The sequence below is a fragment of the Myotis myotis genome, unplaced genomic scaffold (genome assembly GCF_014108235.1).
Source record: "Myotis myotis isolate mMyoMyo1 unplaced genomic scaffold, mMyoMyo1.p scaffold_m19_p_18, whole genome shotgun sequence".
NCBI lineage: Eukaryota > Metazoa > Chordata > Mammalia > Chiroptera > Vespertilionidae > Myotis > Myotis myotis.
In genome coordinates, this window is record NW_023416322.1 from 31,507,209 (window position 1) to 31,523,779 (window position 16,571).

Below are 16,571 nucleotides of genomic sequence, written 5' to 3' on the forward strand. Positions count from 1 at the left end.
TTGAACTCAACCTCAGTGCTCTCAGCTCACTGTGAATACCACTCAAACAAAACTCGGCTGCCTTTCAAGACCTAATCATACATTTACAGAATGTTAGCGCTTAATGGGACCTTACAGAAAATTTTAGCCAATCTCCTCATATCAGAGAAGAGGAATATTGAGGCCCAGAAAAGTTAAGGGTTGTGCTCAAGATCTGACAGCCAGTGAGGGCCGAGTATCAGGCGAGCTATTTCTTTATGCCCCTGGCTCCTTCCCTATGTCTCTAACTGTACTTGTCATGTAGAGGGAAGGGTGACTATGCTTCAATGCCTCTTGGCTTCCAAGAGGATGACCTTGGCTATCTTCCCAGAAAGGGATGCTTTGCCCACACACCCCCTCTCCTTCCATAGCCAGTTTTCAACTTCCACTGGTGACAATCTATGGATGTCCTGTTGGAGCTAGCCTCTCACCAGGTTCAGGACTTTATCTCCCCCTTTATAAAACTCCTAGGACTGTTGAGCGTCTTCTAAAAACATATCACAGAGGGACAGGGGGTGAAGAAGGGGATAAATTAATCACATATTTCTGGAGACTCATCATCTCACTCCTCTCTCCATGGGTCTGCTTTTAATGCCATTATACAAACTACCTAACATTAGCATCTGAACATCTTGTTTACAAACAGCTAAATTACAGGGTGAAGTGATTCATGTTGCAAATGGATTTCCCAAACTAAGAAAAGGTCACAAGTTCTCTTTAATGTAGCGTCCTCTGAAATGTTTGCTGATAGAATAAGTAATTGGTGAAGGGAGAAACTCGAAACTAAAATGTACTAAGTCATGTCTGCTGGTTATGCTCAACCAGAAATGAAGCAAAGCTGACATGATTGTGATTTTTAAAACGAGATGTAATTTGGCCAGATTTAAATTTTTTATTTTACTGGGTGAGCAGCTCAAATACAGGAATTTTGGCAGGCCCGACCCTCCGTAGTTCTCTTTGCTATGCACCATCCTCCCATCCTAAAAGCCTCTCACGAGTAACTCAGAGCTCTCCTTTTTGTCTTTTCTTGTATCATTCTTGAAAATAGCATCATGAACATGTTCCATGTGTCTCCAGATGGAGCCATCAACAACCCTTTTCCCCTACCCTCAAAGCCCAGAGAAAAGGTGCTCTGGTGGGGATGTGTCCAGATGGGGAGATAGATGATTCTTCCCATTGTCTCTGGCAGGGTCCCCTCCCAATGTCAGGTCTCTGTTGCCCAGTCACCCCATTGTTTGTATGTAGGGTGGGGCTGGGATTTCTCAAGCTTTGATTCACCCTCAGAAATGAGTCTTGCCTGTTCCCTCCCTTCCCTGATGGAGTCACAGGAACACACCTGTTCTCAGGTGTCTGCTTCCTAGGGAGGGACGATGCAGAGCCTGGCCTTCTGGTTTTAATACACCATGGCCCTTTGAGGATGAGAGAGCAGATGCAAGACTCAAGATGGCCAGGTGACAGTCCCGAGGCCAGGCTAGGTGGTGGGGGTGGGAGCAGGGACTAGAGTCACCATTCCATACCCGCAGGAGTTGTTTACGTGTCGTGATTGATTCCAGGAGTGCCAGGAAGTCTCCCCTCCTTCATCCTTCTTTTAAAGAATAGTCCACTCTGTCTGGAAATCAATCATTACAGATTTAAGAGACTTGGATCCGCCTTCTCTTCTGGATTCTGGACCCAGCCATCACCAGAGCCAGTTTTTTCTTCCATAAAACATATGGAAGAAACAATTAGCTTTCTTCATAAAGTATTGTGAAAACTGTATATGGAGGTGTTTATGAGGTTTAATGACTAATAAAAATGCACCTGTGCCTGGCAGTGTGAGGACCAGGGATCCGTTCGGGGCTCTCAGAGCAGGGAGGGAAGACAGGCTTGGTAGGAAAGAGAGCACCTTAGTGCCAGGGAGGAGGGAAGGAGGGAGACTTGTACCAGAGATGGGAACCACCAGAACCAACTCCTTAATTTTGTCATTAACTTAACCTCTGCTAAGAGGCAGTCCAGTGGTTCAGTCACTTCAGCTAACTGAAAATAGCTGTGAAGTCAGGAGACCAATGAGCCAACCCTGGCTTTGACATTAGCCTCTCTGTGACCTTGAGCAGAGCGTATCTCCATTCCACGTCTCAGTTTCCCCTCTATAAAATGGGGATAATGTGGCCAACAGGAAAGCTGAGTGACAGCTTTAAAAAGTTGAATGTATTGGATGCAGACCAACTTGATGTTGTCTTAGATATTTATGACCTAGAGGACACTGGCCCTTCAAGGCCAGCCATGTTTAGGTCTCTATCCCAGCCACCCCTGGAGTATCCTCTGAGATAATGTGTTATAAGCCAAGTTGTATCACTAGCTAGAATTCTTAAAATTAGACAGGGGTTGTTTACTGATCAAGCAAGAGGTCAATGAGCAGATTGGGAAGAATAAAGATTCGAGTGTATTCCAGAGAAGCTATGAGGTGACTGAGATATGAGGGGACGGCACCATCTATTCACTCATACCCAGCACATCTACACTCACGCATTCTAGAGGCCAGGCACATGAAAATGCCTTGATTTATGTCCACACCAGATCTGTCTTGCTTCATATTTCCCTTTGGAGAGTCTGCATCAGGATGAACATAATGGTGTGGGAGCATGGAAGCAAGGGGCACAGGCAGAGAGGGTGTTCATCTCCAAGACTGAATGGAGAGCCTGGAATCTGAAACCATTCTTAAACTGTAAAATCTAATTTAAGCTACCTAACAGAACTGCCATGAAAATTAAATAAGGGATTTGGAAATGGTTTAAAAATTACTTTTAGGTATTTCTATCATTTCTCGGGCAGCCTTCCACTCAACAATGATGGAAAAGAGCACATTGACCTCTCATCAAGCAGGATCCTGAGGTTCTGGGCAGTGGTCCAAAGGGGATCAGCCTCCAAGAGCACAGGGACTAGGAGGTCAACTGGAGGATCAGAGCCCTTTCCTCCCAAAGGCCTGGGAGTAGGTAGAAGAGGAGGCATGGCCTGGAAGGGGAATGAAGGCTTAACGTTAAAGGTTTAACTGACCCTGAAAAATGAGCAATATCCGGTCTGTATATGACAGAAAGCACAGGCAAGATCATTAGTCACGGTCCCCACCCAGTGACAGTCTCTTGTCCACCAAGGAGATGCTAGCCACTGTGATACTGTGGAAACAATCTTTGGGCAAAGGTCCCCACCCAACTTCACCCCACTGGTTACAAGTTGTTGAGCAGCCAGTTAACTTTCCTGGGTCTACTTTTTTCAACTGTAAAATCTAATTTAAGCTACCTAACAGAACTGCCATGAACATTAAATAAGGGATTTGGAAATGGTTTAAAAATTACTTTTACATTGACCTCTCGTCGAGCAGGATCCTGAGGTTCTGGGCAGTGGTCCAAAGGGGATCAGCCTCCTAGAGCACAGGGACTAGGAGGTCAACTGGAGGTACAGAGCGCTTTCCTTCCATCTGAACACGGTTGCCAGATTTAGCAGGTAAAAATACAATCTGCCCTGTTACAGTTGAATTTCAGATAAACAAGTGCTTTTGTCATATATTTCATGCAATATTTGGGACATACTTACACTAAAAAAATCTGTTGTTTATCTGAAATTGAACTTGGGTACTCTGTATTTTATCTGGCAGCCCTAACATAAAGGTCAAACTCTATCCCACCTTCCTTGACCAACACTAATAATACCCATCATTGCGGGCACATCCCCAGTAAGAGATGTGCAAGAGGCAGCTGATCGATGTTTCTCTCTCATCGATGTTTCTAACTCTCTATCTCTCTCCCTTCCTCTCTGTAAAAAATCAATAAAAATATATTTTTTTAAAAAATAATACCCATCAGTCCCTGACTCCTGGTGGGCAGGTCGGGGACACAGCACCACGATGATGAAGTTTAGGGGCACCACTCACATTCTTCTGCTTGTGCTCAATGAGAAGATGAATAGAATCCTGTGTAAAAGGTCCTTGATAGATTGGGAAACCCACAACATTGTGTAGTGGGGCAGGGCTGGGGGACTTCTCCCTCTATAATGTTTAAAACTATAGGTTCTTTGAATCCTTCCCATCTGAGTTCAAATCCCACCTCTGCTGCTTACCACCTAAGGCATCCTTCCCAGCCTCACTTTTCTCATCTGTAAAATGGGAACAATGGCATTTGCCTTATAAGGGCTATAAAGAGAAACTGAAGCAATGGCATGAGGGGTGATCTCAGCACTAGGAGCCAGTGAATGCTCAATAAATGGCAGCAAAGACGATGTTCATATTTTAGTTGAAAGTGCCCCAAGGCCATACTCCTCTTCTTTCTCCTTCCTTAATGTTTCTTATAAATCCTCACATTTGTTCTATTTTCAAAAGATCTTGAGTCCTTGAGTTTGAGCAAAGGCCTTTGGGTGACGTCAGCTCTGGTAGACAGGGACCCATAATGCTAAAATATCTGGTGGGTGTTTTCCGTCAAAACAGTCTAGTCTAGTAAAGCAAGTCCCTAGAGGAAGTGCAGGTGGGAGAAGTGGGTGAAGAATTGCCTGAGAGGTGGTGATCAGGGCCACACCAAGTGCCTGGGGCAGGTTGGGGGCCTTTATAAGGTTGCCAGGAGTGGCTGGCCATGAACCTCAGCCTCCTCTCCCAGGATCCAGCTTGCAGCTCCGGTAAGTGGGAACGCATTTATCCTCCCTGGATCTTCAGGGTCCTTTCCTCCTTCTTGAACTATCTTGAGCCGTTAGGCCACTCTCCTCTTCTTTCTCAGGTAGTCAGAGAAGTGGAATAAGCCTTGTGACAGCTACGGAAATGTCACTCTAATTAGGAAATTCAGTCTCCATTCTCCATTCTATGCCACTGCTAGGTGCGACTAATTTCCTGATTCTGGGTTTTAATTCCCTGGCAAGAGGATTTTTCTTACTGAGGGGATATATTTAGAGCTATAGCATTTTGTGCCAATTCTGGTTCTTCTTCGAAGCTTTCTCATGCCCTTTTGGCATTATCAAACTTTGATTTTGCCTTTACAGAAATCACATTTTATATATCATATTTTATACTATGCAGCTCCCATGTCTCACTATCATGATTGCCCCCTGGGACCTATAGTTCCCATTTCTCACTAATCTCAAATTCAGAAGGTGAGGAATGCTGTCTACAGAGGAAACCAGAGATGCATGTCAGCACCAGGAAAGCCTCAGAGGCCTTTCTGGTCAGCATCCTCCAGGTAAATTCATCGGGTCCAGGTTGCCCAGAGGTGTACCTGGCCAATGAGGAGCCAGTGTTCTTTTCCTCTGAACCAGCTGCCTCTTGGTGAAACATCTTCCTTTTAAGTCTCTTATCTCCAGTGATCTATTTGGCCTTAAATAACCACGTTCTCCATGTAGGGCTAGAACCACTATCCCACAGCCAAGTTAAGTGGGGAGGGAGGGATGGAGCTAGGATTAGAACTCAGTCCTCTGAGTACCTGGAACAGGGTTTGTCCAGACCATCATTTACACACACTTCCCTCTGAGACCAAGGCTACCTTTTCTTTATGCCCATCTGTCTTGCTCACATTCATTGCACTACCCAAGGCAACCAGCTGACATTACCGACACATCAGCTAAGAGTTCATGCCTTGAGCTTATAAAATGTCTAGGCTACCTTTTAATCATCAATTCAGCACCCCAACATATTTTCTGGTAAGACTTAGAAATATACTATGTATTCCGTTAAGTCAAGAACCCATGGGGAGATGAAGGAAGATAAGATATCAGAACAACATAGAAGAGAAAGAAAAGGAAAGGGGTCGATGGCAACAATGGGTGCATAGGAATCAATCCATTAACCAATTTGAGGCCATTAATCACTTATCACATTCTTGGCTGGTGGAGAAAACACTCTTCTCAGTGTCAGAAGGGAGAAGAGATGGAGGGAGTTCTTCTCATGGCACCCCCTTCCTGGCTTTCTTTCAGGCTCACCTCTTCCTGCAGCAATGTCTTCCCAGCAGCAGCAACAGCAGCAGCAGCTGCCCCAGAAGACCCAGCAGCACCAGGTGAAACAGCCCTGTCAGCCACCGCCTGTCAAATGTCAAGAGACATGTGCTCCCCAAACCAAGGATCCATGTGCTCCACAGGCCAAGAAGCAATGCCCACCTAAGGGCACAGCCATCCCTGCCCAGCAGAAGTGCCCCATGGCTCAGCAAGTCCCCCAGAGTAAACAGAAGTAAGGATCATCTGGAATATCACCTGCTTGACATCTAGGCTACCAGAAAGAGCCTTTCTTCTTCCTGCTCCTCCCCCCAGTTCCAGGATTTCCCCTTCTCTCCCACTTCCTCCTACCCAGGGTCAAATGAAGCACTGTTGGAAGTTCTTCCCACTGAGACCTACACACATCTCATCGTTGCCTCCAAGTCTTCTACCTTCCACCCTGATATTCTCTCAGGTGGATATGAGGAGGCCTCAGTCTCTCCAACCTCCGGCTTGACCACAGCTATGGTGCATCCATGGGCCAAAGCAAAGAATGTATCTGGGTTTCTTCCAGGCTTCCACCCTGATTAGTGGGGAGACAAGGGGCTGATGCACAGCTCCCCAGCTCTCCTTCCCTCAGCTTCTTTCTTATTTTCTTCCCTAATAAAACTGTGCTTCATGTCATTATCTGTTTCCTGGCTCCAGTCTGTGATCTTTCATTGATTCAGAAGGGATAAATTTGGGGGAAGTGAGTGTGTGAGCACACAGGTGCCTGGGAATGCATCTTCATGGACAGAGTTGCTCTCCAATGACTAATGACAGGAAGGTCATATCTTGATGCAGTTCAGGTAAAGGAGTGAGGGAGAAAGCCCAGAGACTAGCTGACAAGAGTCTGGGACACTTGCCCTTGGCTGAGTAGCTCAGTTGGTTAGAGCAGCATCCTGATATGCCACATATAAGTGAGATCATGTGATACTTGTTTTTCTCTGACTGGCTTATTTTGCTTAGCATAATAATGTGATAAGGGAGTAATTTCCAAAAAATATAAAGAATTCATACAACTCAACAAAAAGTAGACAAACAATTCAATAAAGAATGGGCAAAGGACCTGAATAGACACTTCTCCAACAAGGACATATAAATGGCCAATAGACATAAAAAATGCTCAATGTCACTAATCATCAGAGAGATGCAAATTAAAATCTCAGGGAGATATCACCTCACACCTACCAGAATGACTATCATCAATAAATCAACAAACAAGTGCTGGCAAGGATGTGGAGATAAGGGAACCCTAGTACATTGCTGGTTGGAATGCAGACTGGTGCAGCCACTATAGAAAACAGTATGAAGATTCCTCAAAAAATTAAAAATGGAACTGCTGTTTGATCTAGCAATCCCACTTCTGAAAATATATCCTAAGAATCCTGTAACGCCAATCAGGAAGAATATATGTTCATAGCAGCATTATTTACAATAGCTAAGATCTGGAAACAGTAAGTGGATTTTAAAAAGCTGTGGTGTATTTATACAATGCAGCCGTAGTTTTAACCACATCTCAATTGGCTCTTATGCTTCGGTCAGGGAAACACTCCTCACCAATCGGTATTGGGTCTCAGAAACTCACCAAATGCTGCCTATTTCTCTGCCAGACTTCAAGCTTGATATTTGGTTGTCACTCAGCAACATGTGTTAGACAAATGACTACTTCACAAACCAAGAAAACTGTGAAATGTTCTGAGTCACTGGAGATGAGTTTCTAATAATTCATATGTTTCTGATCCTGACATCTTGTATCCACAGAGTATGCTCTTGTCACTGCAGTAGTTACTTCGCATATGTAATCCCATTTAATAACAATCTGGAAGCCAATATTATCATTTCTAATGTATGGGCAAGATAAATTGAGATTCATAAAGGCCTTGGGGGTCACAATACTGGATTTGCATCTTGAACGTGCCACCTATTTGCCACATAAACTTGAGCAGGTGTCTTATTTGTGCTTCAACTTCCACATCTGTAGAATGAGTTTAATGATCTATTCCTAGCACTGCTGTTATGACAATTAGCATCAAGTGTTCAGAACAAAGTATAACATCTTGTGGGTGCCAATCAAATGGGCGCTATTGTTATTAAGAAACTTTCCCAATGTCATACACACATAGCTAGGAAGGACCAGGGGCAGAAATTGAACCCAGGACTTTCTGTTTCCACACCCGTGACCTATAGAGGCCACTCTGTACTCTGGAGGTGCTGGCTCTCAGAGGTGGATCAGGGGAGCTGGCACAGCAGAACAAACAAAGGTGAGACCAACACCTACAAAGAGTAGTCACCGCCAGTGGGGTTCTGAACTCTCTGTGGAAAATGCTTAGCTGTGTGCTTGTCACTGTGCCCTTTCAACAGTCCAAGAGGCAATGAGTGATTGGAGGGGGAGCACACCTAGTATATAGTCTAAACCATCCCAAATTCCATTTCAAACTCAATATCCTCCACTAAAAATACTTGTCTACCTGTGTCTTTCGATCATCCATACCCAGGGAAACTTTATGTCAAATTGATAATAGATAAGCAATTGATCACTTCAGCTGTGTGGGAACATCAGTACCCAGTCAGTGTCTCTTCTGAGAGTAGTTCCTCAGCTTATGGAATGGCTTATAGAAATGCTTTACTAGTATTGAGAAGCAATGTGGCAGAGTTGCTAAGGGACTGTATCCTGGCTCATTCTATCTTTGTAACCTCTTGGGAGAGTTACTTAACCTTTTTCTGCCTCTGTTTCTTTATCTAGGGCATATTCAGGCCATTGTATAATCACCAGGAACTTTAGCCACCCTCTGTGCTCTCACTCATATAATGGACTTTGCAGTCATTGCCACTATCCAATAACTCATGGTAAAATCTTGCCAATATGTATTCCTGAAAGTTTAGTGGAAAAAGAGAAGGTAGTTAAAAAGCGCTCTCTCTCTCTCTCTCTCTCTCTCTCTCTCTCTCTCTCTCTCTCACACACACACACACACACACACACACACACACACACAGCTGAAAAAGGAAAACACACAGACAATAGGAATAATAGGAAGAAGTTTCATCTGATTCAAGTGAAAGAAGAGGAAAAAATGAGACAAATTAGCAAGAATCATTACATACAACATCTTTAGCCCATTCATCCTAAAAATGTCTGAAGCATCATTTCATTTAATCTTTACAATCACCTTGCAGAGCATAGTTTGAAGTTCTCATTTTAAAGACGAGGACATTAAAGTGCAGAAAGGTTAGGCAACTTGCTCAAGGTCACCCAACTAACAAGGGCAGAACAAGGCTTTGAAACAACTGGGCCAGACAGTAACCTAGATTCTTTCTTTTTTACCTGCCTCAAGCAAAGAAGATATTTAAATGTTTCTCCATCCCTTAGGGATTGGAAAGATGAAAAAGGGAGATAGTGGCATGGAGATAGTATCCCAGGTCTAATTCTGCTGCTAAGCAAGCTGAGAAGCCTGGACCAAGTCCCTTCCCTACCCTACAAGTCCCTTCCTCGCTGTAGGACAGTGTTGCAGAGGCCCTCAGTGCTCTCTTCACCTCTGCATCCATGCTTGCAACCTTCGATTCCCCTGTGTGCGGGCCAAAGTGCTCAGGAGGCTTCCACATCCCGGGAGCCTGGTGTTGCTTCCTCCTTCCCCTCCTCATTCTCAGATGGGGAGCCTGTGCCTTACAGAGACTTTTCTCTTTCATTATCGTGATCTGCACCAAGCAGCCAGTCCGCTGCTCTTCTCAGTGATCATGGTGAGGATGAAAGTAAAATTCTCTTAATACTGCTTGTTTCTCGAGGTTGCCATATTTCAAATATGGGCTACCACAGTAAAATGACTGGAACTGAACATCTGCGTGACATTCTCTGCCTGCTCTGAGCCTCGGGAAGTAAAGGAGGAGGGAGCCACCTAAGTCAGGAAGGGCCTGATCACTGTCAGGCTCAGGGCCAGGCTGCCCTGCTCTGTAAGTGGGTGGTGAGCCAGAGGCAGCTCTGAGCTATGGAAGATCCCACAGCTGGTCCAAAGGGGAGCCAGGCTCGCACTTGGGAAGAGCAGCAGCCCCCTATGAACGTAGGAGGGGCTTCTGCCACAGGCTGAGCAACCCTGGGAGGTGGCCTTCCCGTTAGAGGCCATTGCCTTCCTCCTTTTTTTAATGTGGGGAGTTTGTAGGACCAGATTCACCAGTTAGGCCAACCCTGATAGTGAATCAAAGCTTATCTGAAGGGGAGAATGGACTTAACACCAGCCACTGAGTGAGCGTCAGGCAAACAAATGGGGGGTCAAGGGAAAGTTCCAAAGTCAGAGCCAGAGCAGTGTGGGGTGGAGAGAAGGAAACCCAGGTGGGGACAGGAGAGCCTGGCCAGTGCGGGTACTGGGTGACAGGGAAACTCTTTTATCCAGAGCCAAGGCCAGGGGTGGGCACAGGGAACCCAGCTTCAGAGCTGGTTCAGATCCTCAGGGCTGAGACAGCTGGGTGGGGAGGGCAGAGGAGCAGAAAGCAGCTTCCTTGGGGCTGAGAATTATGCCAGGCTTTTCCGGGTGCTCCCTCTGTCAGGGGCTCCTGGGAGGGCGTTGGGTGAAGAGAGGGACTTGGCTCAAGCCCAGAGGGGAGCTAACGTGAGGGAAGAGGCTTAGAGCTCTGTGTGGCCACGGTGCTGGTGGAAGCCCAGAGAGAGGCGGATTGTTAAACAGTGAAGCAGATGTGTGGGGAAAGCAGTGGAAGGGCTGTCCTTGTCTGAGACGCCTTTTCTCAGCTCATCCCTGAAGATGAGAGACTTTCCAGCAGTCTCTGGGCCTCTCCTTACAAACAATGCCATCCATTAATTTATTCATTCAATCCTTCATTCATTCAGTCAGTCATTCTGTAATCACAAGCTCACTGAGCAGCTACTGCCCACCAGGCACCACATGTAAGGATGGACGTGGACCAATGGTTGTGGGGACACAGTGGGAGGCTGACCCACGACTAAAGTTAACAAGAGGTGACTCAGCTGGGGAGCCAGCAGGTGCTCCCCAAATATTTAAGTGTCATAGTGGAGAGGAATGAGGAGGAGGAACTGTCCACACACCTGGGTTATAAGGTGATTTGGATTTTCCTAAGGCCACACCTAGGAATAGATTGTGTTTTGAAGGCAGCTCTGAACTTCAGTTTTATTTTGTGTTGATCAAAGGAAATTGCTGGTGTAAGTTCTCAAGGAATAACTGTTCTTCTGGCCCCAGAAAAGAGACCACAGCAAAGAATCTTCCGGCCCGGCCCAGAGTGGAGGGAAGGTGCACCTGGTCAGGTGCTCAGAGGCTGCCCACCTTCTGCCATCCTCAGTGTCATTGAGGTCAGGGTACCTGTCCCTGTCACTGTGCCACCCTGGGACCTCCTACAGAGAGAAAGCAACTCTGGTTCAAAACAGGCATTTTAGCCTTTTCGTTCCTCTCAGACCCTGGCCCATGAGGGGTGAGGAACTTAATTAGTGCCTTATTTCCACCTCTGTTCATTCATGTCCCCTCCCATTTTTAGCAGAGCTGGAAATGCCTCTGTTTATCCCCACAGCCACTTCAAACATTAAGCAGATTTATGACTACTTAAGCGGATTTGTCCTGGCAACCATTAAGGGCTCACTCAAATTCGAGAAGCCTCTTAATGTCTTTTCACATTGCCACACACGCAAAGCTTTCCCAGGACGCTGAGCGGACCCAGCTTCAAGCCGGGAAGCCTGGGCTCCCCCTGTCCACCTTTAATCATGTTCCTGCTTCATTTCCTCTGTAGGCACTAGGAGGGGTTAAGACTAAGGAGAACATAGGATTTCTGTGTAAAAGTCCTTTTCTCATGGGGTTGTTTGACTTTGGGGGAGTTACTTCACTTCCTGTGATCTCAACTCCCCATCACCAGGTGACGAGTGTGGCCTGAGGCTCCCTGAAATCCATTACACTAGAGCAGCGGTTCTCAACCTGTGGGTCGCGACCCCTTTGGGGTCGAAGGACCCTTTCACAGGGGTCGCCTAAGACCATCGGAAAACACATATATAATTACATATTGCTTTTGTGATTAATCACTATGCTTTAATTATGTTCAATTTGTAACAATGAAATTGGGGGTCACCAAAACATGAGGAACTGTATTAAAGGGTCAGGGCATTAGGAAGGTTGAGAATCACTGCTCTAGAGGCTGTGTCTCTCGCCCCAGGGAGTTCCTGATCTGATGAGGAAACGGGATCTTCCTATAGGAGCTCCTAGAATGAGCCATGCCTGGTGTATAGAAAGGATTCTGAATGAATGAGTATTTATTGAATTACCATCCTTTTGAGCAGGCACAGCTCCAACACTCAGAAAGCCCCCAGGACATACAGAGCCAGAGGGGGCGAGGGAAGCATTGCAGCCAGCAAGAGCTCCAGGAGTTGAGGCTGGAGTTGGAAGTGAGCAAGAGTTAGGGAGAAGGGTGGTGTTCATCGCTGAGGGCTCCATGGATGGGCTTGTGGTGCAGGCAGTTAGAAAGGGCTTCCAGGATTTCAGGTCGGGGGTGGTGTATAGTTGGGTAAGGAAGGAGGAAAGGGCCATGGCCAGAAGCCTGGGTGGAGTAGAGGGGAAGTTACCCCAGAAGATGAATTATCCCTTGAAAATCTCTTAAATAGGAAAGGGGTGAAGGTGTGGTTGGTGAAAGCAAAGCAGGTTTCCCCAGATTAGCAACCAGTCTGGGAGGGGTGGGGTTGGGGGAGCTAATAATTAAGTAATTCTGAATGGGTGTGGTTCAGTGGAGTGAGGAGAAAGATGGGAGAAAGGGATGTACTGGTCTTAAATCCCGCAGACAAGGAGTCTACCTTCAGTCAATTCCATGATCTCTAGCATCCATCTACCTTTACTGATATAAGGCAGGCAACCGGTGCCCGCCCACCTCCGCTCCTCCGCTCCCCTTCCCTTTCCCACTCATTCATGTGCCCAAATGTATTCTATCCCACAGAACATGAGGAGAGCAGCCATCTCAAGGAAAAAGAGCTGAAAGGTGGCAAGATCACAGAAGCACTCAGATTTCCCTCCAGGGTTAACTTATAAAACTCCCCAGGAAACCTATGGCTCACCCCACCCCAACACAAGTCCTATACTTGGGTACACGGGGGAGGCTGGCCATGGGAATTAGGCCCAGGTGACATCGCTGGCAGGCAGCCAGTGCCAAAAACTACCAAGTGGGTGGCTTTCATCACCAAAGGTGAGCCAACTGGTAATTGAGGGGAGTGGGGTGAATCATCTTTGACAGGTAAGGAATGAAAACAGAGGGGCCTGGGATGATCCAATTTTCCAAAGGCAGGGCTCAGTCATCTTATAAAAAGCCAGCTGGCCATTGATTTTACACCAGATCAGAGGGACCAGGAAACCTGTTCTTCACTGCGTACCAGGTGAGTCTCTGATTGGAACCAGATTGTTTATTTTTTTCATAAGAAACTGGGCAGAGGCAAAAGTGTAAGAGGGCTGGTGCAGGGTATTGAACGGAGAGTGAGACTATTGGGATATTTTTTATTTTAAATTAAAGCATAGTTTGGGTTTGAAGAGAACTTAATAGGTGATTACGTCAGCCACCTCAGTGGGCAGCTTTGAAACTGGGCTCAGGGAAGGGGACAGATCTGTGGAAGATCCCACCCTAGTTAAAAGCAGGCTTACAACTAGAACTCAGGCCCAGAGACTCTCAGAAACACCATTGTACTCTCTGTTCATGAAACTTATTATAACATTTTAATTCATACGATAGACCTCTACCGAGCCTTTATTATATTTAAGCACTTTGGGTAACACACACCCATAGGAAATTACTCAACAAACTCACAGTCTAGCAGGGAAGATAATGCATGTACATACTAGTATATACTAGTAGGAGTAGACAGTGATTGGTATGAGGAAAGGACTGTGGCAGTTGGGAAGCCCCACTCATGAAGAGCTCCAAGCGATGGCACATGATATGAGCTACAGCGGAGGAGTGTTTGGACAGCAAAGGTGGGAAGGAAAGAATTCCAGAGGGGGCTGTGTAAGCAAAGGCCAGAGTCAGTTTGCAGGAGCTTGAATTCCTATGAGCCATCCTCTAAGTCACAGTGCCGTCCGTGTAGTACTAGGAGTGGGTATACTGTAGTCATTTCTAAGATATCATTTTCCAAAAGACCCACTATGTGTACTTGTCAGTAGGGATGTGACATATCTGGGGAAGAAAGGGAGCTGAGCAATGAATTCCACTGAAATGGAACCAACAAGCTGCCTTTAAGCTTCTCCCCCTGAGAGGGCCTACAAATGACCAAAGCATATTTTACTCTCAAATGTCAGGGGTCTGCCAGGGGAGAGATGAGGCTCACTCTCATAAAAGGCCTGAAATTAAACCTACTTGGCATTGAACGAGGCTTCTTCCCTAGCTAATCCCTGTTTAAACCATCTGTTCTGGCTCTAGGTCCAGCCTCTTGTGAACCATGAGCTCCCACCAGCAGAAGCAGCCCTGCACCACGCCCCCCCAGCTTCAGCAGCAGCAGGTCAAACAGCCCTGCCAGCCTCCACCCCAGGAACCATGTGCTCCCCAAACCAAGGAGCCCTGCCACCCTAAGGCTCCTGAGCCATGCCACCCCAAGGTTCCTGAGCCCTGCCACACCAAGGTTCCTGAGCCCTGCCACCCCAAGGTTCCTGAGCCCTGCCACACCAAGCTGCCAGAGCCCTGCCACACCAAGGTTCCTGAGCCCTGCCACACCAAGGTTCCTGAGCCCTGCCACACCAAGGTTCCTGAGCCCTGCCACACCAAGCTGCCAGAGCCATGCCACACCAAGGTTCCTGAGCCCTGCCACACCAAGGTCATCCCAGCACCAGTTCAGCAGACCAAGCAGAAGTAATGTGGTCCATGTCCTTGAAGAACCAACCACTGAATGCTGAATCCCCTCTTCCATTCTGCTTATTTGTCCCACTTACCATTAGCATGCTGTCACCCTGAGTCATAATCCCTCCCTCTTTGCACCCTCCAGAAAGATGTCCCTCACACTCAGTTTGGGGGGCTCCTGAGCCCAGGGCTCATCTGAAGAGTGATTTTTTGGAGGGAGGAGAAATCAAGTGACTCTTTCCTGTTCTGCCCCCATTAAATCATTTGTAACAATATAACTGGCTACGTGTGTCATTGGCTGACTCAGCTTTTTGCACTGGTCTCTCAACATGAAGTCGGAACTGCACACAGCAGGGCTGGTTAGGAGGGCTGATGTCAGAAGGGGCCTCATGCAGGCACTGAGAACATGCAGATGTGTACGTGTGACTGTTGTATTCACCAGGTGTTCCTGGGCTGCCAATGGGAGAGCGGTCAAGGCCACCCAGATCCTGTTACTTTGGGCAGCCTCAGCCAGAGCAGGGCTTTCTTTTTGCCCCTGAGTGTAACATATCTGAATATAGATGGTCCCTGCTTCAAGCCATCTCTGCCTCTGAGTCCTTGTTCTCAAATAGCCCTCATTCATTTATTCTATTATTTATTATTATTCCAAAGAAATAGTGCTTGTACATATTCCAACGTGATTATCTGTTTCTCATTCATCCTCCCTTCCTGATGCCACAACACATGGAAGGCAAGCACTGAAACACTCACTCTCAGATACAAATACACACACACACACACACACACACTATACAACACACAAATCCCAAAAATCACACAACACACACACATGCATGCTGATTTTCTTTCACTGAATGCATAATAAGAAGACCTCAATGGTGCAGGAGAGCAGACTCCGCAGTGCCTGCCCTAGGAGAAGACTAAGAGGGGTGATCTTTACCCCTTTTCCTATGTAAACTTACACTAACACAACTCTCTCTCTCTCTCTCTCTCTCTCTCTCTCTCTCTCTCTCTCTCTCTCTCTCTCTCTCCATCCACACACACATCCAGGTACCTCACAGAGTAGAACATAAAAGCAAATGCATCATAGGAAAAAAGAAAAGAAGCATTTAGGAAGGTTTCAGAGGAAAAGAGGTTAATACAGATTAACAAAAAGTCATCATAAAGTTGAGGGAGACCAGGTCATTACGATGTAAAATGAAAGGCTCAAAGAGCACCCATCACAGCTCATTTATATTCCAAATCAACAAACGGATATCCAGGGGTCAACGTTAGTCCCTGCATGATGTACAGCACTCAGGTAGGTTTGGGACGAAGTCCAGATTTGGAGATGATAAGACAAAAAGCGTGCACAAAGCTTTGCAGATCCAGGAGTCATGATCAGACCTGCAGGAGAGAATGCCATCATCTGGGTTTGTGAAGTTTGCACATGTTCAGGTGATTTCAAACTACTACACACTGACATGATGGAAAATGTCACTACTATCTGCAGGAGCAGTCAGCTTTAAAGGGGCTGACCACAGTCAGGGACACTGGTGATACACAGTTGGAAGGGTATAAAGTCAAGGAGCCATCACAGGAGGAGTTGAGCAAAATGAATCAAAATCCTTAAACATTTGCATACCCTCTGTATTCCACTGGGAAATATGCATTGATGGGCACGAAGACTTATTTATAAGGAGAATCATTTCAACATTATAAAATAATAAAAATAAAGGAAAAGAAAAGGATGGAAGGGAAACAAAATAAATTCCCCCAAAGAGAAAATTAATTGAACAAGT

General features: G+C 46.2%; 2 protein-coding genes across 4 annotated transcripts; both read left to right on the top strand.

Annotated features, from left to right (window-relative positions):
• Nucleotides 1-1,348: 1,348 nt before the first annotated feature.
• SPRR4 (small proline rich protein 4) lies at nucleotides 1,349-6,630 on the top strand. 3 transcript variants are annotated; one of them, XM_036343540.1, is made up of 2 exons: nucleotides 1,349-1,488; nucleotides 5,944-6,630. In XM_036343540.1, exon 2 carries the CDS (start codon nucleotides 5,964-5,966, stop codon nucleotides 6,195-6,197), a length of 234 nt encoding a protein of 77 aa, XP_036199433.1. In that variant the 5' UTR covers nucleotides 1,349-1,488; nucleotides 5,944-5,963; the 3' UTR covers nucleotides 6,198-6,630. The 3 variants fall into 3 exon arrangements, with proteins under 3 accessions (XP_036199433.1, XP_036199432.1, XP_036199431.1); XM_036343539.1 differs by having other exon boundaries at nucleotides 1,379-1,469; XM_036343538.1 differs by lacking the exon at nucleotides 1,349-1,488 and adding an exon at nucleotides 4,507-4,659.
• A 6,555-nt stretch (nucleotides 6,631-13,185) lies between these two features.
• On the top strand, nucleotides 13,186-15,065 carry SPRR1A (small proline rich protein 1A). Its single transcript, XM_036344638.1, has 2 exons — nucleotides 13,186-13,342; nucleotides 14,377-15,065. Exon 2 carries the CDS (start codon nucleotides 14,396-14,398, stop codon nucleotides 14,804-14,806), a length of 411 nt encoding a protein of 136 aa, XP_036200531.1. The 5' UTR covers nucleotides 13,186-13,342; nucleotides 14,377-14,395; the 3' UTR covers nucleotides 14,807-15,065.
• The last annotated feature ends 1,506 nt before the right edge of the window (nucleotides 15,066-16,571 follow it).